The sequence below is a fragment of the Natrix helvetica genome, assembly GCF_964273705.1.
Source record: "Natrix helvetica genome assembly, chromosome: 4".
NCBI classification, from domain to species: Eukaryota; Metazoa; Chordata; class Lepidosauria; order Squamata; family Natricidae; genus Natrix; species Natrix helvetica.
Window position 1 is genome coordinate 78,818,963 of NC_138550.1, and position 24,896 is coordinate 78,843,858.

The 24,896-nt window shown below is 41.3% G+C and overlaps 1 protein-coding gene across 1 annotated transcript in view; it reads right to left on the bottom strand.

Moving 5' to 3' along the window:
* The window catches only part of LOC309392179 (sodium-dependent neutral amino acid transporter B(0)AT3-like), a gene marked incomplete at both ends in the record, with an annotated part of 32,458 nt that extends 7,583 nt beyond the window's left edge, over positions 1 to 24,875 (bottom strand). The window contains 7 exon segments of the mRNA XM_081953181.1: positions 2,153 to 2,281; positions 4,431 to 4,537; positions 4,539 to 4,543; positions 5,504 to 5,618; positions 6,197 to 6,378; positions 13,305 to 13,445; positions 24,722 to 24,875. Of these exon segments, the coding sequence (XP_081809307.1) occupies positions 2,153 to 2,281; positions 4,431 to 4,537; positions 4,539 to 4,543; positions 5,504 to 5,618; positions 6,197 to 6,378; positions 13,305 to 13,445; positions 24,722 to 24,875 (833 nt within the window).
* Between the last annotated feature and the right edge of the window lie 21 nt (positions 24,876 to 24,896).

A 24,896-nucleotide genomic window follows, 5' to 3' on the forward strand; every position in this document is an offset into this window, starting at 1 on the left:
TTTCTCTCAATTGTTTTTTCAATTCATCCTGCCCTTTTAAAATCTTTTGAAGCAGCTGATGAGTTACTGAGTCCTCTTCAGGGGCTTTGGGTTGTAGAAACGAAGTTAGTGACTGTTGTCCAATTGGGCTGGATGTTGAAGATGTTGGAGCAGATCCTGGCTTCCCAGGTGGTGGTTTCTTTGGGGCCATCATAAAAAAACTCAGAGATATCTATGTCCACACAAAGAAATGGCGACTGTGGAAAAGCACAACCAAGAGAGGCCACGAGGCAGACAGTCCAGACAGGAATAGAGACCTTCTGTATAGTTCAAATCCAATCAATTAAATCAGTTATTCCAAGTCCAAGATACTGTGTAGCAAGATATGTTTCTGACAGTGACGGAGGCATAAGTACAATGCCAGCAATTTTCATAGGAGGAGTCTGATTTCAAAGAGCATAAAGAAGGAGGAAGTGTGCCATCTTGCTCTGCCAGCACCAGAGATCAGGAAACAACAAGTCAAAAGTTTTCAAAGTTTTTAAAGAAGTCGGATCATCACTTTTCTTTCACAATTGCATTAAGAAAGTCATTTTGCCATTGCTTATAAAGAGTGTGATTCTCTTTTAAAACTCTCCCTCTCTCCTCCGAGAGAGAAGAGATAAATCCAAAGCCGCTTTTCCGAGGGGGGGGTAAATCCCCCTCCCTCCAACCACACTTCCCAGAGAAAGATTGAAAGTCTTATAAAAAGCTGGTATTCTTTCATTTAAGTGTCAGAAGAAGAATTGGGGAGGATTCCCATCTCACCGCACTTTAAATTGCCGATCATCCAGCCGCCTCGCAGTGAAAGTGTGCGGGAGCGTAAAAGCTCCGTCGCGCACCCCTTCTCGCTTCTCAGCTCCTGGGGCAAAGCCAGAGACCCCCCCGCGGCTGCCGCCAATCCAGGGGACCCCAAGCAAGCCACCCCTAAGGCAAGGCACCCCTTCGAGGTGCCCTGTGCTCCCCCCAAGCCAAGGGGAGCCCACCAAGAGAGTGCAGGGCAGACGAACACGTCCGTCGCTCTCAGTGACCGGAAGCACTCCCCGTATGAGCTAGTAATTTGATATGAATGCTGCCCATTGCCCCCCTCCAAAAAAAAACCACGGTCAACATAGTTTTGTTCTGTATATTTTCTAAATCCTGGGTAGTACAATAATTGCTTCCAGTTCCAGGTACCCAAGTTTAAAGGATTCACACATTGTAATGATTTCAGAATGATCAGGTAATTAGAAAAGGAAGGGAGAGAGGCAGGGAAGGAGGCAAGGGTGGTTTCCAGATTCTTCTACTGCCGGTTGACTCAGGGATGTGCTTCATGTGCACGGACTTCATGCGCACAATGCACACATGCAGAGTAATTTAAAAAAGCTTCTGCGCATGCACAAAAGCAAAAAACAAGATGGTGGCGCCTATGCAGCCACCGATAGAACCGGTTTGGGGGTGTGGCAGGCCGAGTTACTATCTACTCGACCAAACCAGTCCGAACCAGTAGGAACCCACCTCTGGGAGGGAGGGAGGGAGGGAGGGAGGGAGGAAAGAGGGAAGGAGTGAAGTGGAGGCAAAAATATCTTTGTTGGGTCAAAAAATGGTTCATGTGCCACATTTGCTGTCCTGGAACCAACCCTTTTGGAGTGGACATTTCTTCTTAATGTAATTTGACTCTAGCACAGCTGTCCCATTCGCTTATGTAACAACCAAGTACAAGGATTAACCTCAAGATATTATTTCACAGGAGGAAAACAATTGGGACTACAGACTCAAGTCAGTAATCGCAATTAGATGAATATACCATTTGTGATCAAATGTAACAAAAGAAATGTCAGGTCAGAGATAATCATTAAAGTTAAACTTTTTACTACTACTCCTGCAGGCAACCAATTATTTGATTTGATTTGATTTGACCAGTCAGAAAGTCAGAAAGATAATAACTTCTGGAGAACATTTTAAGTTACCAGAAATTAAAAATACTGGAAGTACTATGATATAATTTATACGAATTCCTCTAGGTTTGTATTCATTTCAGTTCTATTCTGTAGCACTCCTCAAAGTAGTTACATCATAATGGAGACCAACAGAATAATATGGAATGCAAAGCAAAATTAAAGTGGGATTTGAATGTTAAATTATTTTAATAGCTTACTTATCCACACATTCCCAGTAGCCTATTGTTGCTTTGAACCCAAGAATTGAAAAGATGACGATTGAGGTATATATAGATGTTAAACTGTTCACTGTGGCTATTATGACAGAATCTTTTTCACAGTCATTTCTAGAAGAAAAAGAAATAAAACAGATTAAACTTCCCAACAGGCAGTACTAAGAATGAAAATTGTCAGTTATGTCAGAACTCTTATCACTAGTCTAATTTTAAATGTGAACTAATATATCCTTAAAGTTATGATATACTTCATAGATGTAGCAGATCAAATTTACATTTTATTTTATTAGGCCAATCAACTCAGGTTGTTGTAATGAACTACCTTGTCTGGAGTTAGGAAGCTAAGCGGTTGCATTAGTTAGCAGGATCAGAAAATCACCAAAAAACGTTAGAGCTGTATGCTAGACTGGGAAATAAAATAAAGAATACAAAAAAAAGAAGATACTAGCAAAATTCAACTCACTTGCCAAAAAAAAAAGCTACATAGTTATGTTCAATTGCTCCTGGAAATAATCTTAGGGTTACTTGAAAGGATATTGACCTAAACTGATGGAATTTTGGCAAGTATACAGAAATTTCCAACCATGCAGAATGATGAAGTGACTGTAAAATGGGTAGTGAGATAGATGAAAGGAAGAATTGTAGTCAAAATATTACTATAAAATCTTATAAACATACATTGTATTAGAAAGAAGAATGGCCCCTTCTTTAGGCAACAAAATAAGATGACTTTACACTGAATGTACAGGTTGCTATAAAGCAGTGACGTGCAGTCAGGGGAGGCAGGGGAGGCACAGCCTCACCGCTCTCATCATGAAAAGAAAAAAATGTAAAAGGGAAACGGCGAGTGCTGAGGTGAGGCTAGCTAGTTGCTGCCTCACCGTGAATGTCTGCCTAACTGTTTAAAAAAGCCTCTAAAAAAGTGCCGTCTATTATGAGACAGGAGAACTGCATGCCTCATCTAGTCTGACTTTTTAGGTGTTTTATGATCGCTCGAGCTGAGTTAAGCGAGGGTTAAAAGCCTAAAAAATCCCGAGGTAGGTGAGGCATTCAGTTCTCCTGCCTCATAGTAGAAGGCGCTCATTCTTCCTGTGACTCAACTCTTCCCTTTTTCTTCACTTCTTGCTTGTGATACAGTGACAATAAAGGAGACTCCTTAGCGCTAGACTCAGGTCAGCGCAAGCTGCGGTCCCCTTCAGGTTGGCTCAGGAAGGAGTGGAATGGGACCGTGGCTCGCGCTGACCTGAGTCTAGTGCTAAGGAGTGTCCTGCACACGCTGTCCCATTCCCTCCTTCCTGAGCCAACATGAAGGGGACCGCAGCTCGCACTAACCTGAGTCTAGCGCTGAGGTGTCTCCTGCACAGCGTGGCTCTTCTCCGCAGCACAGCGGAAGGAGTTGCTGTCCCTGACACCGTGATCCTGGGGTATTTTGCTTGCACGGGCAAGAAAGAGATGCCAGAGAAAAGGGGAGAAAGAGAGAGAGATAGAGAGAAATGAAAAAGAGCTGGAAGGAGAGAATGGGAGAGAGGGAAAAGAGAGGGAAACAAATTAGAGAGAGAAGGGGGAGAGAAATGAAAGAGAGCTGAAGGGGGAGAATGAGAGAGAGAGAAAGGAGAGGGAAACAAATCAGGGGCAAAGAAAGGAAGAGAAAAGAAAGAAAAGAAAGAAGCTAACTTTCTCAGACCTATGACGAAAGCAATGGCAAGCTAGATCTCTTGCCAAGAAAACTGCAGTTTGCTAGAGAAGGCACAAATTGGAAGCAAGTCTGATTTTTTAAAAAGAAAATAACAGATGGCAAAAAAAATGCATCTGAAAATAAGATTATTTATAATTTTGGATAACGTATTATATTGTCAAACTCAAAAGATTCCCTTGTGGAAACACAACAAGGAACACCTCAGCTCCTTGCTTCCCCCCCCCCATCTCTTCTTTTGTTGTTGTTGGCCACTGGTGGTCACCGCATATGGTCCTCGGCGATATGCTCTTGCCCGCCACCCCTTCGAAACGTGCAAGGACGGGACAAAATGGTGTGGATCCTTTTATTAAAACCCCCTGTATTACAAAGGCATTTTAATAAAAAGATTGTGATGACGTCAGTGCCTCACCAGCCATAAACCTCACCGCACGTCACTGCTATAAAGGAGCAAGAAAAGCTAACTTTGTTTAAAAATGATTTTGACTTTGCTGACATACGTAAATGAAATTTCCATATGTTGAGCACTGGGTTAAGATATACAATGTTAGACTACATTACACCTACTTTTGTGGATTGAAGCTTGCATATGCTATTTGTCCTCCACTCGCTAAAGAAAGGGAGAAGAAACTCTGAGTGGCTGCATCAAGCCATGCACGTGGATTTTTTAGGATTGTGAACTGTTAAAACATTAAAAATAAAAATGAAGTAGAAAATACAGTGCACCCCATTAGCTGTCATCTTTATGTTATGTCCCTGACCGGCATTTTGTGTAATTACTATAACAGGTTATAAGATTCAAGGTAAAATCACAAATGTTTCTAAAATCTATAAAAGAAATGGTTTACTATACTGCTATGGATACAACACCCCCAATTTGAAGATACTTATACAAATAAAGCTTAGATATTAAATAGACTATAGAACGTATTTATGAATAAATTTACTAAAAGCATGCTTATTAAGTGTTCCATATATACCGCATATGGTATGTTTGGGTGTATGATTTCTCTCTCTTTCAAACACTGGTGAGGTGTAAATTGGTGAGATCCAATTTACACAATTAAGAATTAAAGGAATAATGTAAGATAACAGCAGCTGGAAAATAAAGGTGGGTAACAGATTGCTGTAGAAATCATATAAAATCTGATGCTGGAGTGTCAAATTTATGGCCCTGCAAATGACCCTAACCCTATTATTTTTATGACTGATCATACCAGTTGTGATCGATGAAGCCTTGAGTTCAACAATATCTAGACTAGAGGATCACTCACTGTTAAGTCCTACTTCCAATCCATGTGCCTAATTAGCCATTAGTTAATGTTAGTAACACTAATAAGTTCCCAGATTTTCTACATAAGGTATAATAAGCAAGAAATCACAAAACTGATTGCATAGTTCAGCACTTATAGATGGTGGCTGAGGTACAGAGAATCACATTCATAGAGTAGGTGTCAGAGTTTCTGAGTACCCCATACATACTTCCCACCCCTCTATGCATGGCTTCTAGCAGTTTCAGTGGGTAAAAAATATGAATAACTGTTTTCTGAAACTGAAATTGTTAGAGAACTAGAAGTTTAGATCAGGCTCAATAACGTAATTAACCCTTAAAAACAACTAGAAATTCAATGGGAATATACTTGCATCAGGAGTGAACAGATGAATTAGCCCTTGAATACCTCCTGGGAGAGTCAGTCCATAAATAAGGAATATAGTTAAAATTATATATATAAAAGAGATTGTAATATAAATTGCCTGCAAAGAGAAAAGGCAGAAGGAAATCATTGAAATGGATCATCATTATAGACACCCTAGTTAATGTTCCCACCACAGTCCAGCCATGTTATTCACACTGTGGATGAACTTTCTGCCAAGACACAAATCAAACTGCCAACACCTGGATGATTTACCACTGAATTTTTTAAACAACAAAATAATGAAGGGCTGTGGACCTAATAAGTAGAATGCTAGGGGAGTGAACATGGGCTGCAGGGGAATCTATCCTTTCCCCCTTCTATGGGGGAACTCAGAAGCTCCCAAGTTATATCCCACTATATCATTATTGCAGTGGATGAATTGGGTTATGCGACTGACCATGCCTGAGAAGGAACCTATACAGGGTGAGGATAAGGGGTGTGCATAAGCGCACTAGCGTGCCTACTGTCCCTGTCCTAATTTTCCCTTGTATTCATATTCATTTCATGTATTGATAGTCATGTCTATACTTATATCTGTTATTTAATTGAAGCTTGATGAAATAAACAAATAAATAAAATAAGGATCAATTCATATTTGGCTAGTCAAAAACCATCTGGGAAAAAAACACTCCTCACCTTTCCACTTGATTCAATTCCTTGTCTTGTAAAGAGGTAAACAATGATCCAGGAACCGGCCAAAGATGCAATCAACCACCAAGCACAAGGGCCAGTCTGTGTGATGTCCGTGCTGATGTTCAGTGTGTGTCTGTACCAAAAGTAATTTGATTCACCGCTACGCTCACATTCATTGATGAGCTCTAAAATAAGAGACACATGAAATAAGACTCTTAGAGGTACTAATCATTCATATTGCTTCATGAATTAAAGGAGGAAGTGCTTAAAAGTTTTTTTTTCAATGCAGGCAGAAGATGCCTCCTCTAAGTAAAGAGGAGTTAAGTTACCTAAATTCCCTACATATTAGTTACATGGTTAGTTAATATACCACATATATATATATATATATATATATATATATATATATATATATATATATATATATATATATATATATATATATATATATATATATATATATACACATATACATACATACATACATACACACACACACACACACACACACACACACACACACACACACATATATATATATATATATATATATATATATATATATATTTGTGTTACAACCCCTTGTATGCCTAAATTTATCAGTACAAATACAACATTATACATATATATATATATATATATATATATATATATATATGTCACATATTAATTATACACAGCATGCCAACAACAACAACAACTAAGTAATGTGAATGAAACATTTAGATGAAAGAGATAAAAGAAATCTGAGAACAGATTTATTTTTTAAATTTAGTTTGAGGAAACACCTGACTTGACTTTCCCTAGGATTTTTTTAAAAGTTAAAGGCAGAGGGGGGGTTCATTTTCGGACTTGGAAAATTATGTTACTGTAACTCTGTAATAAAAGTAGCTTTAATGTCCGTAGCTTTTGGTTTCCAAGCCAGGTCTGCCTCAAAGGTTGATACAGGCATTGTTTCTCTCCCCCCTTTTGTGTATTCCTGAACAAGGAATCACGATCTGAGGCAAGAGGCAAGTTAACCAGGAGTGTTTATTAACAAGATGACTTCAGAACAGAGAACAACGATAACTGTGGGTTGACAGCTTTTATATTACAGCTGTCAACCCGGCAACCAATTAGAACGCGGGCTTCTCCCACCAGAACGGCCCCCCGTGTTTCAACCAATGAGAGTCCAGAACTGTGCTGATCGACAGGTGAGACATAACTGCCCCATTCTAAAGAGCTTCTTCGTACATCAGCACTTAAAACCTATTTTGTCAACAGCATGACTGATATAGGAAAGGATATGTCTTTATCCTGTTGCTTGAATCATAATCATCTCACAGCAAACTCAGGGCAAAGGTAGTCTGATAATGGTAAATGAACCACCTTAGCCAATTGCCTCCCATCTGCAGTTTATGGCTCACTATTTTATTAGCATCTAGAAGTTTATTATTTGCTTGAACAAGGGTAAGAGAGATCAGAATAAACATTTATTTATTTAAGTAAATAAATAAGCAGTAAAAAGTGGAAAGAAAAAAATCCAGATTAATGTTAAGAAAGGAGAAAGGCACCCTTAGTGAATATATGATTTCAAAAAAGTGAAGTTTTGTTTTCTTCGCCTTAAGAATAATAGACACACAGTAGATGGACAGTATGTTGGAGGACATTAATTTTAGAGAGAAAGAGGACAACAAATATAAATAAGGTTATGAAGGAGAATGACTTTTCAATGACAGCAAAAATCAGAATAGTGAAGCAATGATCTGTCTAACGATAATGTATGGTGGTAAAATCTGGACATGTGGAAGGAATGGGATAAAGAAGATAAACACCCTCAAATTAAGAATATAGAAATCATTGCTAAGAAGTACCAGAACGCCATTGCCTACAAGAGGAGCATATCAGCTAGTCCTAGAGCAAATGAAGGCTGACTGTTCTCAGAACAAGATGGTCCGCAAGTAGAACTCATGTACTTTGCATGTGTGATGCAAATGGATGATGGACCAAACAATTACTGGACAAGGTTGAGGGAATGGATAAAGTGAATGGATAGGATCAAACAACTTATTGGAATATCCTTTGAAGGGGTACAAGTTCTTATTAAGAACAGGTTTAAGAAAGTGAATATTGTCCATATAGACCTTAGGAAGTGAAACAGACTGGATAGTTGCTTCTTAGTTATCTTTATATGCAATGATGCTGAAATTAGAAATACATTTGATATTTTGTTCATAGATTCTATTTAATTGACAAAAAAATATGGGCAGGAATGTTCGCCTTCCTTTAGAACAGGGGTGTCCAAACTTGGGAACTTTAAGACTTGTGGACTTCAACTCCCAGAATTCCCCAGCCAGCATGGCTAGCTGGGGAATTCTGGGAGTTGAAGTCCACAAGTCTTAAAGTTCCCAAGTTTGGACACCCCTGCTTTAGAAGCTTCTGCAAAATTGCAGAAACAATCAGTACTGTAAGATTTCATGCCTTCTGCTAGTTTTGTCTTCTGATCTGGAAATAAAGTTTCTTGAATTCGCAGCTCGAAAGGCATATAGAAAAGTGACCTGTGTGAACATCAATTTATCTCAAATCTCTACTTATAAAACATGCTTCAATCAGTGACTTTGCATATGCCAAGGAAGAAAAAGGACACATTTGCCACTATATTATCTATGTGGCAAATTTATAGCTTAACTATCTCCAGATAAGCTATAATCTTATGCATTCTTACCTGGGAATAAAACACTCTTAATCTAGGGAGTTTTACACCTGAGCTGGAATGCAAAACAGCCATTATTTTTTCAGTTGATGCCTTTCCTTATGTTTAACAAGGTATGTGGAGATGTATGCAAATGATGCTCTTGTTACATCTCACCTGATTGCAGGGGATGTTATTCACTTTAATTTCAGAACAAATTGGAGTATGGCTCTCTAAACCTTTTTTAGATGGGGCTGTAAAAGTTCTCTCACCCGAATTTGAATATAAAAAAGTCAGCTTAAAGAAACCATTTGAAGCATGTCTTCTTCAGCTGGATCTGTATGAAAACTATCCTTTTAGGGCTTGGAAGATGTGGTGTGCATCGAAGGGAAAAGTAAAAGCAAAAAATAATTCATTGTGCACTGTGGGACACCTCAACGTGACCCTATTTCAATTTCTGTTATAGGATAGTGTGAAAGTTGTAAAAAGCTGCTTAATTTCTGAATCTAGGGAAACTTGCTCCAGCCAACTTGTACAAAACAATTTTCTGCAGCTACTTTGCCATGGAACAGCTCCAGTGGTTAGATTCAGCCAGTTTAACTTTCTGAGCAGTTTGGTGAACTGGTTGTTGGAAGAAATCATTAGGGCAGAGAACTGGTTGTTAAATTATTTGAATCCCACCACTGAACAGCTCACCGTGGGACAATTCAATATGGGATAATTCAGAGAGGGACAAGTGAATTGCAGCAGGCCTGGTTTTGCTTTACGTTTGAACTTTCTCAAGTTAGAAATCCTTGAGACTGGAGTGACCCAGAGCATGGAGTCTCAGCGACCTGTCAGCCAAGCCATAGCGCAAACTTGGCATGCCTGGGTAGTCCCTGCACGGATCCAGGATGAGGGAGCCTGCGTAAGGAGGCCTGCCACTGCTGCTTCTTCCTGGCATGCCCGCTGTGAGGGCCAGCCACTCTGTTGATATTCAGGTACCATTCCTCCACCTCCAGCGTCACCAAATACACTGAGGTAGAAGAGGAAGCAGTGAGCTCAGGGCTCTTCAATGGCTTCCTTTTAAAATGGGCTGCAGGTTTCTCTGAGCCTATTTACTTAGCCAGAAAAAAAAATCCTAATTGTCCAATGGCATTTCCCCAGACATTCAATAAAGGATTCCTGGGGTCAACCTGTTTGCTCCACCACAAAGAGTACCTGGAGGTCAGCAGAGCAGCTGGCAACCTCAGCAGATGTGCCAGGAAGAACTGGTGATGGCGGGCTTCCTCTTGCAGATGCACTGCTCCCTCAGCCTCAGTCTGTGCAAGGACTACCCAGTCATGCTGCGCTTGTCCAAAGCTTGGCCAATGGGCTGCTGGGTCTCTACACTGGCTCACCCAAGCCTTGAGGATTTCTAACTTGAGAAAATTCAAACTAAAGCAAGACAATGCCTGCTTCAATTCATTAGTCCTCTCTTGAATTATCCTGTGTTGAATTGTCCCACAATAAGTTAGTTGAGTTAGCTACAGCGAGTTGGCCGGGATGAGATGGTCAGGGTGAGTCAGCTGCAGTGAGTTGTGCCACTCCATCAATTTCTATAAAGGCAAAGGCTTTACTACCTTTGATCAGCATCTTTTCCTTGTTCTAATTTTAGTCATCCATAAAGTACACAGAGAAAAGCCATTTAAGGTCCATTGTGACAGAGCATGAAGAAAAACTGAAGTCTTTGACCTACCATCTTCTTTTGAGTGTTAAATTACATTTGTTGAGGATCTGAGGCCTTGGTTGGAAGTGTGCATTAAGAGTTCTTAAGCTTTTTAGATAGTGGACAGACTTGCCAAATTTGGAGATCTTATCCCTTAGTCATATTCTTAAAGGATGGCTGCCGCAAAGAGGTCCCAAAATACTGATTTAGCATAAGACCAATTACCAAAAGTTGTCTCCCTTTAGTTTTCTTCTCTCAATATCTACCTACCACCTTGATCCAAGAGTGTCTACAGGAAAGGTATAAAAAAAGTCAGGAGAACAGCTACAACATGTGATTGAAGTCCTGCCCCTTTTTATGTGCATCCTAATGCACACCAAAAAAGCTAGGGCTTTGTTTGCACAGTCATCTTGCCCTTTTTGATTTTACCTGAAAAAAACTCTGCTTTTATCTTTTTTTTGGGGGGGGGGAACCAGGCTCACTTATAAACAAACTCTAGTGGTGGGTACCCGCCATTTTAACTTTCAAAACATCCTCTGTGGTTTATGATGGATCTAAAAGCTTTTGGGAGTAATGGGAAAACACTGGAAGCTTTTTGCTGCTTTTTGCTAACTTGCTGCTTTAATTTCTCATTTAATTTAATTTTTAAATCAAGTGGGACATGGAGCCTAGTAGGCACCAAGGAAATATTGCTTGTTACATTGATCAGCATACCATGCTGGCTGTTAATACCACAGAGTCAGCAAACTTTGTAGTGAATAATTATAGCTATTAAGCAAGGTTAAGTACATTTGATTAAGCTAATCACAAATGGTACACAAACTATTGGTACAGTAATGTGAAAGAAAGAATCAAGACTCATTCCCCGCCCCCATTTTCCCCTTCTTACTTATTCAAGCCACAGTCTGCTCCCCAACGCCACCCCCTCCCTCATAGACATGTACTTTCTCTTATACGCTCTGGTAGGCATTTGTCTTCGTTTTGGAGTAAGGCATGGTGATAGGATTTGTCTATATAGCTGTTCCAGTACAAGACAAGAGAGAACAAGTACAGGACTCCTTCAGATCTGGCAAGCTATGGTGCTGATGTCAAGGATACATGTAACATGCTTCAGCTGCTAATGAATGAAAACAGTTAAAATATATAGAAAACACACCCACCTACGTTGCTGGGATCTTGCGGGCAGGTGGTCCAAGGCATGGGCTCTTTGAAAGAATTTCCCAGGAACCACAACACCCAGGCAACAATCATATTATAATACATGCCGATTATGAATGATATCATCATGCAAGCATAGCCTACGGAACAAGAAAGCATAAACAGACGGAAATCAACTGCAGCACTAACGAACAGGAATTGGGGGGGAATTCAAAAGTCTAACACACTCCTGTTCCCAATAAACAGCTTCAGAACTGTAATATAAGTGTATACGAGCTTAATGTGTAGAAATAAATTGTGCATTCCCTACTCAAGTGAAAGCAGAGGCAAACGTCGTGTGATTCTAGTTTTTGTCAGTGTTACTGCTTTTAAGAAGTCTAAGCAAAGGTGTCTCTTTCTAAGCAAGGATGTTATTGAGAAGTTGGTTTTGATCTGCCAGGCCCAGTCAGGTATGGACAACATGGGAATCAGGCAAACAGGACGCACTTGTAAAAGTGTATGTTATCATTGACAAGGACAGCATTAAGTAAAGATTTGCAGGAGTGGCAGAGCTATCACAGATACTTTTTCCTCACCTGATTTCAAGACAAAAATAATGCTATTAATGGGATCAGTGCATGCAACTCTAGCTTAGGTCATCATACACAGTTGCTTGATGATTGATGGATTAACTCTCAAGGTTCCCAATAACTATAGTTTCCTGGCTTATATAAAATGTATCAAAATATTTTATTAAAAGTTTTTTAAAAAGTGTAAGAGTAGACAACATAACAATGAGGTTTAAAAATTAAGAACAGCAGTAATGATGACAATTAATATTGTATAAAATTACAATTATAAAAATAGTATAACACTGAAGTTTTAGCAACACTACAGGTTTTTTTTAATGTTTGGAAACTAAAAAGTTGCTAAGAGGATCTCAATGTGCATCCAAGTACATTAAGTTAAGTAAGTATTGTTTGGGTGTGCATTGCTTTGTGTGTGTGTGTATACATATATTTTATTATACACACAGAGAGAGCTTTTTATGATTTCTGCAAATCATTTTTCTTAATTTTATGACATTTTCATTTTTAATGCTTTCCCCTAGTATGCTATTTTAATTTTGTCACGGTGCAGAATTGAAAAAATTAGGGAACTGTAAATATTGGATGATAATGAAGTATTAGTTCTTATATTTGCCGAAAAATGTGAAAATAGTTTTCACAATCAGTAAATACTGAATTCTAGGTATGGTTGAAGTAAAATTGAGATTAACAAAAAAATGTGGAACATACTGCTATTTATTAGAAAGGAAACGTTTTAACTTTGGAAGCCATAGGACTTCATAAAGCATCCATTTCTATCAATGGGTATCAATGAGTTAAATATTCTTTTTTTAAAATGTGTAAATTGTTATATTTCTGGGTTCTTAGGAAGTCCCCAAGTATGTAGACAATGCTGTCTTAATTTTAGGTGCTTTCATTTCAAAATCCACTGGCACTCATATATTTGAGGTTGCTATTGTAGGGAAATTTGTATGACAATTTCTTTCTCAAGTGTGAAACCCAGGCATTTGTAGGAATGTGCAACACTGAAATTAAGTGATAACCTACCAATTCCTCCTAGATAAGGTGAAATATGAGTCCAGACTCCAACGCTGCCTTTCCTCATGAACTGTCCAATAGCTAGTTCAAGATGAAATATCGGGATTGCTTCAAACACCAGAGCAACGACATATGGAATTAAGAATGCTCCTAAAAATAGAATAGACAAACACAGATAAGCAAAAGCTTTGTCTACTTTTACCTTTTTATTAACATGTTTTGTTTTACTGCTCATAGTATCACAGTATATACCACTGTACAATATATAACATTTGGTATAGTATCAACCTTTCAACTCTCCCTTATTGAAAAATATACCAGAATTATCAGAAAAGTTCTATTCTATTTTTTCTCTTATTAGATAATAAACCCTAAACCACATATATTGTAGCTGTTATATGTTTTTTGAGTGATTGATTTTGAATTGTTTTCTATCACAGTAGAAAATATATTTGCTTCAAGATATCTACATAGTCAAAAGAGAATGGCTATATCATTTTCATATAAAAGAATATATTTGGGGCAATTCTTTAAAAAATGGTTGTGCAAAGTCCAGATTGGTAAAAGCCTCAAAGATATCATTAATGTAAAGATTGAACTGCAAGAGGGCAAGTATATGTCCTTCCTTTATCCCTTTATAGGTGGGGAAAGGCCCAATTAAGTCTCCATTGCTATTATCCTTGATGTGTGTGATAATGTGTTGTACGAATTAAAAAAAACTGATTAGCTTTGAGGTGAAGCAATCAACTGTTGAGGCTGCTAATTTTCCTGAGATTTTCTTAGTGTATGGAATCAAATGCTGTTTTTAAATCTGAAAAGGCAACACAGAGAGGCACAAAATACAGTGCACACCTTAAAATAATTTTACCGTATTAAGATTCAAAGCATACAAACGCATGAGCATTTTTCTTTCCCTTTTGCAAAAATGAAAAAGTTCTTCAAAAAAAATAAATCACTGAAATCAGTCAGCCATTCAATCCAGACAATAAAGCCAAATCAATCAGTAACAATGGATGATGAAAATATTCTCATGGAAACCTATTCTGAGTTGGGCAGTGAAAGTAACAAATACTCACACATCAGGAATTTTACATGTGGGTTATTCAGTAACAGTAGAAAATGTTGAATGCCCGGTACGTTTGCAATAGAATTGGGATTAACAGAAAATGTGGAACACACTGCTATTTATTAGAAAGGAAACCGCAAAGATGTTTCCTATTTCAGTCCAAAGGCCTTGTGACCTGGACCCTATACAGTTTATTATTGTTGCAAATTAAAATTCCTGTTTGCTATACCATATTTTATCCTTTTTTTAAAAAAAACCCAGTAGGCATATATTTGGTTTCCTCTTCCTGTAAGATGGCTGAGTTGAGAAACAGTTGTTGTAAGGTTACTTCTCTGCTGAGTCATCATTTGAAATCAGTTTTCCTGAGGTTCTCTCTTCTTATCCCATCACTTCTTACCACAGCTAGATACTTGTTCTTGATCTCTGATGATGCTCTAAATATGTTACCTAGAGCGCTGAAGACAGCTGCGTGCACAGTTGTTAACTGCATTCCGTTGTACTTAGGAAGTCATGCATTATGGTCTAATTCAGGGGTGTCAAACTCAATTTCATTGAGGGCCGCATCAGGACTTTCTTTGAATTTGAATTTTAATTTGAATTTTATTGAATTTATAGACCGCCCCCTCTCCCCGAAGGGACTCGGGGCGGTGTACAGGCAGCAGTTAAAAGACCATATACAAAATAGAAAATCTTAAATACCCCTAAAAACAAATTAAATGTAAAGCTGTACAATAATAATAAAAATTAAAAAGCAACCTAAGGAGCCTTCCCCCCAAAATTTAAAATACAGGCCAGAAAGATTAAAGCTATAGTTAGGCCAGGCCAGCTAAGTGGAACAGGTGGGTCTTAAGTTTCTTGCGGAAGGAGCGGAGATCGGTGGTTGTTCTGATGTTGGGGGGGAGGTCATTCCAGAGGGTCGGGCCCATCACAGAGAAGGCCCTACTCCTGGGCGCCACCCGCTGGCATTGCCTAGTGGACGGCACCCGGAGGAGTCCCTCTCTGTGAGAGCGAATTGGCCGCAGGGATGTGTGGGGTAGGATGCGATCCCGCAGATAGCTAGGTCCTGTGCCATGGAGCGCTTTAAAGATGATAGTCAACACCTTGAAACGCACCTGAAAAGCCACAGGTAGCCAGTGCAGCCCACGCAGGAGAGGTGTTATATGGGAGTACCTAGTACTTCCCATGATTGCCCGCGCGGCCGCATTCTGGACCAGCTGCAGTCTTCGGTGCATCTCAGGGGAAGCCCCATGTAGAGAGCATTGCAATAGTCCAGTCGGGACGTCACTAGCGCATGGGTGACTGTGTGAAGGGCGTCCCGGTCCAATAGGGGACGCAATTGGCGCACCAGGTGAACCTGGTGGAACACCCCCCTTGCCACGGCTGTCACATGGTCATCCATCGACAGCCGGGCATCCAGGAGGACGCCCAAATTGCGTGCCCGCTCCACGGGGGCCAGTTGTTCGCCCCCGATGGCCAGTGATGGAACCCAAGGGTTGAACCGGGGCGCCGGTAACCACAGCCACTCCATCTTGGAGGGGTTGAGCCTGAGTCTGTTACTTCCCATCTGAGTCTGTTACTTTGATCTCGTGTGGGGGGAGCATGGCCAGGGTAGATGTGGCCAGCTTGCCGCCACTTGTGTCATGATGCCTGTGGTGACCCGAGTGCTTTGCCAGCAAAAACAGAGCTCATGAGGGCCGTGTGCAGCTGTGTCGAGCTCCATTTTTGCTGGCAGAGGGACCGCAGGCTAGTCCTTTGCTGTTTCCAGGGTGGCCCCGTGGGCCAGATCTAAGTACCTAAGTTTGACACCCCTGGTCTAATTCATTTGTTCACTTTTATGCCTTAGAAATAGATTGATTGATTATGTACCATTATATTGTTTTTGTTTGCTAGTGACTACATAGATAGATTTTCTCTATGACAATCTGTCCCTAATCTGATCTTTTAGGTCCCCCAACAATGCAGCCAACACTGCTGTAACTGCATCTGCCCACTTAGTTGCTGGTCATCTTATCTTTTCTCCTACTTTTCCCAGCATTAGAGCCTTTTTAAAAAAGATTGCTCTTTGCATAAGGTGTCCAAAGTAGGATAATTAGTGCCTGATCATATGCGCCTTGAGTGAGAATCTGACTTCATTTATTCAATGATCCATCTGTCTGTTATCTTGGCTCTTGGCAGTATTCGCAAGAGTTTTCTCCAAAATCAAAGTTCAAAGGCGTCAATACTCTTCCTCTCTTGCTTCTTTGTAGTCAATATAAATCATATGTTCTATTGTTGAAATGTTAAAAAGTGTGTGGTTCAGTGTTAAGACCATAGAATGGAGACCAAGAAGAGAATGACAGCTACCCTCCCTTCAGAGTGTGAGTGGAATTATGTTAAAGGATATGGATACAATAAACAAAGCTGTTTATTGTTCATGCTGATATTAATCTAAAAGAGTAGAATCCTATTAGCCTCAAAAGTAGCAAGAGGTCATTCCATTAAGTTTATCAAAAGCATTCCAGTGTAAGGGTCATATTGTTCATTTTGTCATGGTCCTATCTATTGTGCAAAAAAACAAATATATGTAACTAGTTGCCTTGTTTTGCTCAGGGCTCTTTTGCATTATTTTAAATGAGGAGCTCAGTGATCCCTGCAATTGGTGCATAACAATAAAAGTATACTTTGTCGCAACTATCGCCAAACAGCTTGGTTTCTTATTTAAACCAAGCATTAGTCTCACAACGCCATCAATGATTGTACTGAGTTTTTTGAGGTTCCTGTATATAGTCTTTTATACATTTCTGCAACTCTGGACTGAAGATACATCCATTTTCTAATTTCAGAAATAAATTAGAAAACCTACTGTTAGATATTAACATATATCGCAGCAAGTCTCCACTCAGGTCCGCTGCTAGGGCGGGAACCAGGTATCATTCTGATTGGTCGAGAGGCGTACCCGATCCCTATAAAAGGGGAACCCTCAGACCACAGAGCAAGCTGGATCACTACTACTACTAATAAAGAGCTGTTAAGTCACTACGTGTCCGGAGTCTGTCCTCTCGTTGCCCCAATCCAACATTGGCGACGAAGGTGGGATCGAGAGACAGATAGGACGAAGCTACCTCCAGAATCCCAGGATTCGATCCAGCCCAGGAATTCGGCGGAAATTCCGGCAGCCATCTCACGCCATCGCAGTGCGGGAAATTCAATGCAGAGAAGATGGCGATGCACACTCCTCCTGCTCCATTCGACCCAATGAGCGACCATTGGGAGTCCTACATGATCCGGTTTGAGTGTTTTCTCGAAGCGAACGAATACACGGGGATACCAGACTCCCGTAAGAAGAACATTTTCCTCAGCTACTGTGGGCGAGAGGTTTTCGAGACGGCCAGAGACCTCTCTGAGCCGACACCGATACAAGCGGTATCATGGGCGGTGCTACAACAGACTTTGCAAACACACTACGCGCCAAAACCTTCCCGCCATGTTTGCAGACAAGAGTTCAACACGAGGAACCAGAAGGCGGGAGAATCAATCAACCAATATGTTGCAGCACTACGGAAAGCAGCGACTCACTGCGAGTTCAGGGATCTGGACGAGCAAATCCTGGCAAGACTCGTTTGTGGGTTAAAGGACATTTCTCTACAAAAACGGCTGTTGGCAAATCCCAATTTAACCCTACAAATAGCACTAAATGAAGCAAGGGCGTCCGAGTCAGCAGATAGATCTTCCGAGACTATACAACGCGGGTTCAGCGCGATCCAACCCGGATCCAGACACGCCAGAGTTCACTATGAGGACACCGATCCAGACTTCGAGGATCCCGAAGTAGAGGACAGTCACCTGATGAGGAGCAGTCACATGAGATATGGGGGTAAACCCGGATTCCGTTTGCCACCTTGCGCAAGCTGCGGAGGGAACCACCCCCGGTCTACCTGTCGGTTCAGGAACGTTGTTTGCTCGCACTGCGACAAACTTGGGCACATCGCAAGAGTGTGCCGGAGCGAAGTCCCTGCATCACAACGGCAGCCTCCCATGTACTGCCAACAGAAGCCCAACCCAGAGGCTTGGCAAAAGCAAAAAGGGCGCCCAGAGAGAAACCCAAGAGAGTTTACCCAGAGAGATTACTCACAAAGAGCTGAAGGGGGATATTCCCAGAGAGATTACACACAAAGAGCTGAGTGAGCATATTACCAGAACGCTGAGCAGGAGTATTCCCAGGATACCGATGCTGAGATAGAGTTGACCCAGAGAGAGCAATTGCGAACCTATCTCACCACGATAGGTCAGGTCCGCCACAAGCGGCCTAAAAAGCTGAAAGTCACAGTCATCCTGGAGGACTCTCCTCGCGAGCTGGAAGTTGACACAGGATCGTCCCTAACGATCATTTCATGGTCCGCCATGAAAAAGGCTATCCCTAGCCTCAAAAAGAGCCAACTACGCACACCAGACATCCTGCTACGAGACTACCAGGGAAACAGGGTTCCCATCGTGGACCAAGGCACGTTCCGGATACAGTTCAAGGACATCGTAGCCCAGCTGCCAGTAACCGTCGCCAGCGCACCATTACAGAACCTTCTAGGATTGGATTGGTTTGGAGCCCTGGGTTTGGAAGTCACCGGAATCAACGCCGTGGAGAACAGCAGCGCTGAACAGATTTTTAAGGAGTTCGAGGATGTGTTCAGCCCCGGTCTTGGTAAGTATGTGGGTAAACCTATCTCATTCAATCTAGACCCAAACGTGGCGCCAATCCGACTTAAACCAAGAAGAGTGCCTTTTGCGTTCCGCCCCAAAATAGACAAAGAAATCGACAAACTAGTAGAGCAAGGGATCCTTGAACCGGTGGATCACGCACACTGGGAAACCCCCATCGTGACCCCAGTTAAACCAGATGGGTCAGTCCGCATCTGCGCGGACTATAAATGCACAATTAATGTCGCGCTACAACAAAGCGCATATCCTGTGCCAGTAGTCCAACACTTATTGCACTCGTTGGGGCCAGGAAAGATATTTGCAAAATTAGACATGGCACAAGTGTATCAGCAGCTGCCTGTGGATAGCGCCACGGCGGAGGCCCAAACTATAGTGACGCACAGAGGCGCATTCAAATGTAACCGGTTACAATTCGGTGTCAGTATTGCCCCCGGTCTGTTCCAGAACGTCATGGAGTGGTTATTGCAAGGGATACCAGGAGTCGTCCCATATTTTGACGACATTTTGGTGTCCGCTGCAAACGAGGAGCAACTATTAAAAAGAGTCAGAACTGTTTTGGCCAGAATCAGAGAGAAGGGTCTCCGCCTCAAAAAAGAGAAATGCCAAATTAACGTGCCTAGCGTAGAATTCCTGGGATATAGAATCGATGGTCTGGGCATACACCCTACATCGAAGAAAATTAAGGCGATCCAGGACGCCCCCACACCATGAAATCAGACCGAGTTGCAGGCCTTCCTCGGACTACTTAACTTCTACAGCATTTTTCTGAGACAGAAAGCGACCGTTGCTGAACCACTACATCGACTCCTCACCAAGAACGCAACATGGAGATGGGGACGTTCCGAGGCAGACGCTTTTGCCGCAGTCAAGCGCCTGCTCACCACCGACTCGCTACTAGTACAATACAGCCAGATGCTACCACTGGTATTGACCTGTGATGCATCACCATTCGGCGTCGGCGCAGTTCTCAGCCACCGCATGCCAAACGGGAACGAAGCACCCATCGCCTTCTATTCAAGGACTCTTTCATCGGCCGAGAGAAACTACAGCCAGATGGACAGAGAAGCGTTAGCCGCTGTGGCTGGAGTCAAACGTTTCCACGAGTACCTCTACGGCCACGATTTCGAACTCATTACGGACCATAAACCACTGTTGGGACTTTTGGCGGGAAACCGCCCCACACCAGTTTCACTCTCGCCACGCATGACCAGGTGGACTGTTTTCCTGGCTGCATATTCCTACAAACTGATACATCGACCGGGCTCCACTCTAGGGCATGCAGACGCACTCAGCCGTTGCCCACTTCCAAAACTTTTGCCAGACCCCACTCCCGAGGTACCGGTTTTATTAATTGACTGTTTGGACTCAGGACCTGTTTCTTCCTGCGATGTTGCCAGATTCTCTTCTAGGGACAATGTAATAAAACAAGTTCAAACTTGGGTCTGGAGGGGGTGGCCAAAGGGAAACATGGGGCCGGAATTTAAACTGTTTTGGGCGAAACGTGATGAGCTATCAGTGTTACAGGGTTGTTTGTTGTGGGGAGATCGAGTTGTTATTCCATATGCTTTGAGAAGAAATGTTTTAGAAGCGTTACATGTTGGGCATCCGGGAATCGTTAGAATGAAGGCGTTAGCAAGGAGTTACGTTTGGTGGCCAAATATGGACAAAGAGATAGAGGAATGGGTGGCCACTTGTGATCCGTGCCAAGAGTCTAGACCAGCACCCCCTGAAGCAACCGCCACCGAATGGGAGAAGCCAAAAGCACCCTGGTCGCGAATACACATTGATTTCGCAGGGCCAGTCCAGGGACAAACATTTCTTATAGTTGTGGATGCATACTCCAAATGGTTAGAAGTAGTCCTAATGACCTCAATCACGGCAGAGGCAGTCATTAAGGTACTACGGCGACTTTTCACCACTCATGGCCTTCCCGACCTCCTAGTTTCCGATAACGGGCCTCAGTTCACGGCCATGCAATTTGAAACATATTTAGCAAGTCAGGGAATTTGGCATGCCCTCGTCGTGCCATTCCATCCGGCATCAAATGGACAGGCGGAGAGAATGGTGCGATCTGCAAAAGAGGCCCTCGCTAGGATGGGTCCAGGTGATTGGCAAACACGCATTGATCATTACCTCTTAATTCAGCACATTACCCCCAGCGCAACGACGGGTAGGAGCCCCGCTGAATTACTCATGGGCCGCCGTCTACGGTCTCACCTGGACCGTCTTCACCCAAATTACTCTGCCACATCGCCCCCAGACTCTACAAGCAAAATTCGGAGTTTTAGCATAGGGGATTTGGTATACGCCCACAACTATGCAGGGGGAACATTTTGGATGCCGGCAACAGTAATTGGTATCACGGGTCCACAATCATATTTGCTGGAGCTAGAAGATGGAAGGAACTGGAAAAGGCACATAGATCAACTCCGGGGTTGCATTGCACACTCGGAACTACGATCTGCAAACGAGGACTATTTGCCAGCACAAAGTCAGCAACCCGAGAGCCCAAACACAGAAGAGCAAAACACCTTGGAACCCAGGTTTGAACCAGCGGTCGATGGCGAATCGGAACAGCGCCCGAATGAGGAAAGCCTTCAGACCCCCGACTGTGAAACAGGGAGAGCAGAACAAGCCGATTCCGAAACCACTCCAGTTCAACCCGAACTACGATGATCCACCCGTGTGAGACAAAAACCAACATACTTAAAGGACTTTGTTACTAACAGGAACACTCCATCTAAGAAGGGAGGGGTGTTAGATATTAACATATATCGCAGCAAGTCTCCACTCAGGTCCGCCGCTAGGGCGGGAACCAGGTATCATTCTGATTGGTCGAGAGGCGTACCCGATCCCTATAAAAGGGGAACCCTCAGACCACAGAGCAAGCTGGATCACTACTACTACTAATAAAGAGCTGTTAAGTCACTACGTGTCCGGAGTCTGTTCTCTCGTTGCCCCAATCTAACACCTACTCCTTTCAGAAACATTATCTTTCATAATCTTATAGAACACCCATCTGTAGAAGGAATTCACATAGATTTAAGGATATATGAACAAGAATTCTGTTCCTTGAACTAGATTAATCCATGTCTGGTATCAATGATTTCATGCAAATAACACAAGAACCTTTTCAGAGAATATTTGTTAAATTTCATATGAACTTAAAAGTCCAATCCTAGTTTTCATCACAAGAGCTAAACTAGGCTGCAAAAATCCAAATGACCAGTACATGGCAACAGCAAAAACAATAGTAATAATAATAGGAAAATTCTAGCTTTGCTATCCTCTTACGATCTTCTGGATTTTTGCAGTCTAGATTTGGTGGCCCTGCTAAACATTTTTTTTTTCATTTTAGAAGTGTATGCAGTTGAAATTTCTGTTACGCTTTAATGATTTCTACAAACTACCCTGAACTTAAAAATCATATTTCTACTTCCAGAAATAAATATCACATTTTTAAAGTTACAGAATCAGAATAAGGCTGCCAACTCTTCAGAATTCCAAACAACACCCAGATGGTATCAAAGAGATATAGAAAATCATCCGGATAGCTGTAAGGTTATTTGGACAATAAACCCTCAGTTGAAGAAAACAAATCTATTTCTCCAAAGAACACAAGATAGTTTGAAATTTATTTTTGGAATGTACACTTTACTCAATCTCATGTATGATCAACAGAGTTATTTTAAATACCATAGCACATAACGGGTATACATATTTTTTAAAAGAGCAATGTTTTTACTATATACTATTTTGAAGTCAAATAAGTTCTAGCAGGAATTGAGAGAAACTGAGTTTTTACTACTACCCAAGGAATCCTTAATCTTGGAAGATAAGGCATCCCCTAAAACTCTTCTGTCTAGACCTTTATGACTACAGATGCTGCCTGGAACATCAAGAGATCGGAAAAGCTACTGTCTGGGAAGATAAGATTGCTCGGGAAATGGAGACTACTGAAGAATAAAAAATAATGATAACTGTCTTTGCTGACACTACTGACACATGAACATATTAAAAGATAAGAGCAGAACAGTGGAAGTGCAGACAGAACTTTATAACCTTGCTCAAAAGCAACTGAGGCTTTTTCACATAAGGACTGGTCAGCCTCTTTGAGAGATAGATGCCACTGCAAGACAGAATTGAATCATCTTTATTTTCCCAGGATGAATTGGTGGTGGTGGTGGGGACCAGAATTAAAGAGTGCTGGAATATCTTGAAACATTAAAATTGCCCTGTTTGAATTCTACCTGAGATCTGCAATTTAAAAAAAGGTTAGAGAATATTACAAAAATCAGCAGTGGAAATGGGGATAGTTAATTCATGCTAACTTCATGCTCTTCAAAACATTTTTTAACTATTAAGGTAACCCAGCTAGCAAAAGGATTTACTTATAAATGCACTATTGTATTTCAGGTCTTGACTTAATAAAGTACCTAATATCATATTAGAATATAACAAATCCATCCTTATCCATGAGTTGATTGTGAAGAAGTCATGGATGCCATTAGCACATGAACTTTCATAAACCATCCTCAGCATAAATGTAGACGTTCTCAGGACCCTCAATTTTCCTATTTCACACCCAAGACCCCTTAGCTAGCTTTTTCCAGAAGACCAAATATTCCAATAGATCACTTTGACCCAAGTCTAGATAAACACCTGACCTTTAAAGCCTGTCTCAGTTTAAAGGTCACTTCTGATGTGCAAATTAGCATTCTCATAGATCACCGTTCCCTCCCCCAACACACCTACCTGAGTGGATGCTGTACTTAGAAAAACTAAATTAAATCTACATCTTGAAATTTGCTCACCAGAAATAGCAGCTAATTCTCTCATCTTTAATCAGGTCATAGAGAGATCTTACCTTTAAATATCTCTGATATTTAGCAGCACTAACCAGCAAAGAGGGATGAAATAAGTACCACCCCGTGTCTGATCAAAGAAAAAAAAAAACCTAAAAGCAGTGGTGGCCATTTGAATTAGGCTGTCTCCATTTTCCTCCAGCTGCCTACCTTCTACAGGGACATTCCTCATCCTCTATAAACTTCCTAACATTCACACAAAAAAAATAGGTAATATATACAAACTCCAAGGAAACAGTAGACAACCACATGTAGCCAGCTCCCAGTTGGTTTAAGCCAGGGGTGTCCAAACTTGGCAACTTTAAGACTTGTGGACTTCAACTCCCAGGATTCCCCTTCTGGGAGTTGAAGTCCACAAGTCTTAAAGTTGCCAAGTTTGGACACCCCTGGTTTAAGCCAATGTCAAAGCAAAGGAAAAGCAGAGAATAGATGGGACACTTGCTACTGTGGAGTCTTCTGATACTTCAGCTTTTTAAATCTTATTAATAATTAGACTACTGTAGTACAATTTCCCCTTCCTCAAATAAACCTTTCTTTCATTCATTATCTCTCTCTCTTCGGTTAACATGAAATTCTTGATAGTTATATCATGCATTCTTACACTTAACTGACTATTCTCCATTGCCTTTTAACCTTGGAAACTTCACAAAGGATTGTACGATTTCAGAGAGTAATTTTCATTTCCATTATAATCCATTGGACTAAAATAATGGATTTGGCTTTTTTAGTGAAGACGCTTGAATGACGCATGCAGACATAGTGGAAGAATCAATGGGAATATCTTAGGTCTAATTTTTTCTTACCTCCGCCATAAATATGGCACAAATAGGGAAAACGCCATATATTTCCAAAGCCTACAGCAAATCCAAGGCAGCTTAAAAGGTATTGGGTTTTATTATGCCAATATGGCCTTTTGTCATCTTCAGTGATTATACCCTCAAGAGACACTTTTGACATCTTCACCACCTTATTTTTCCT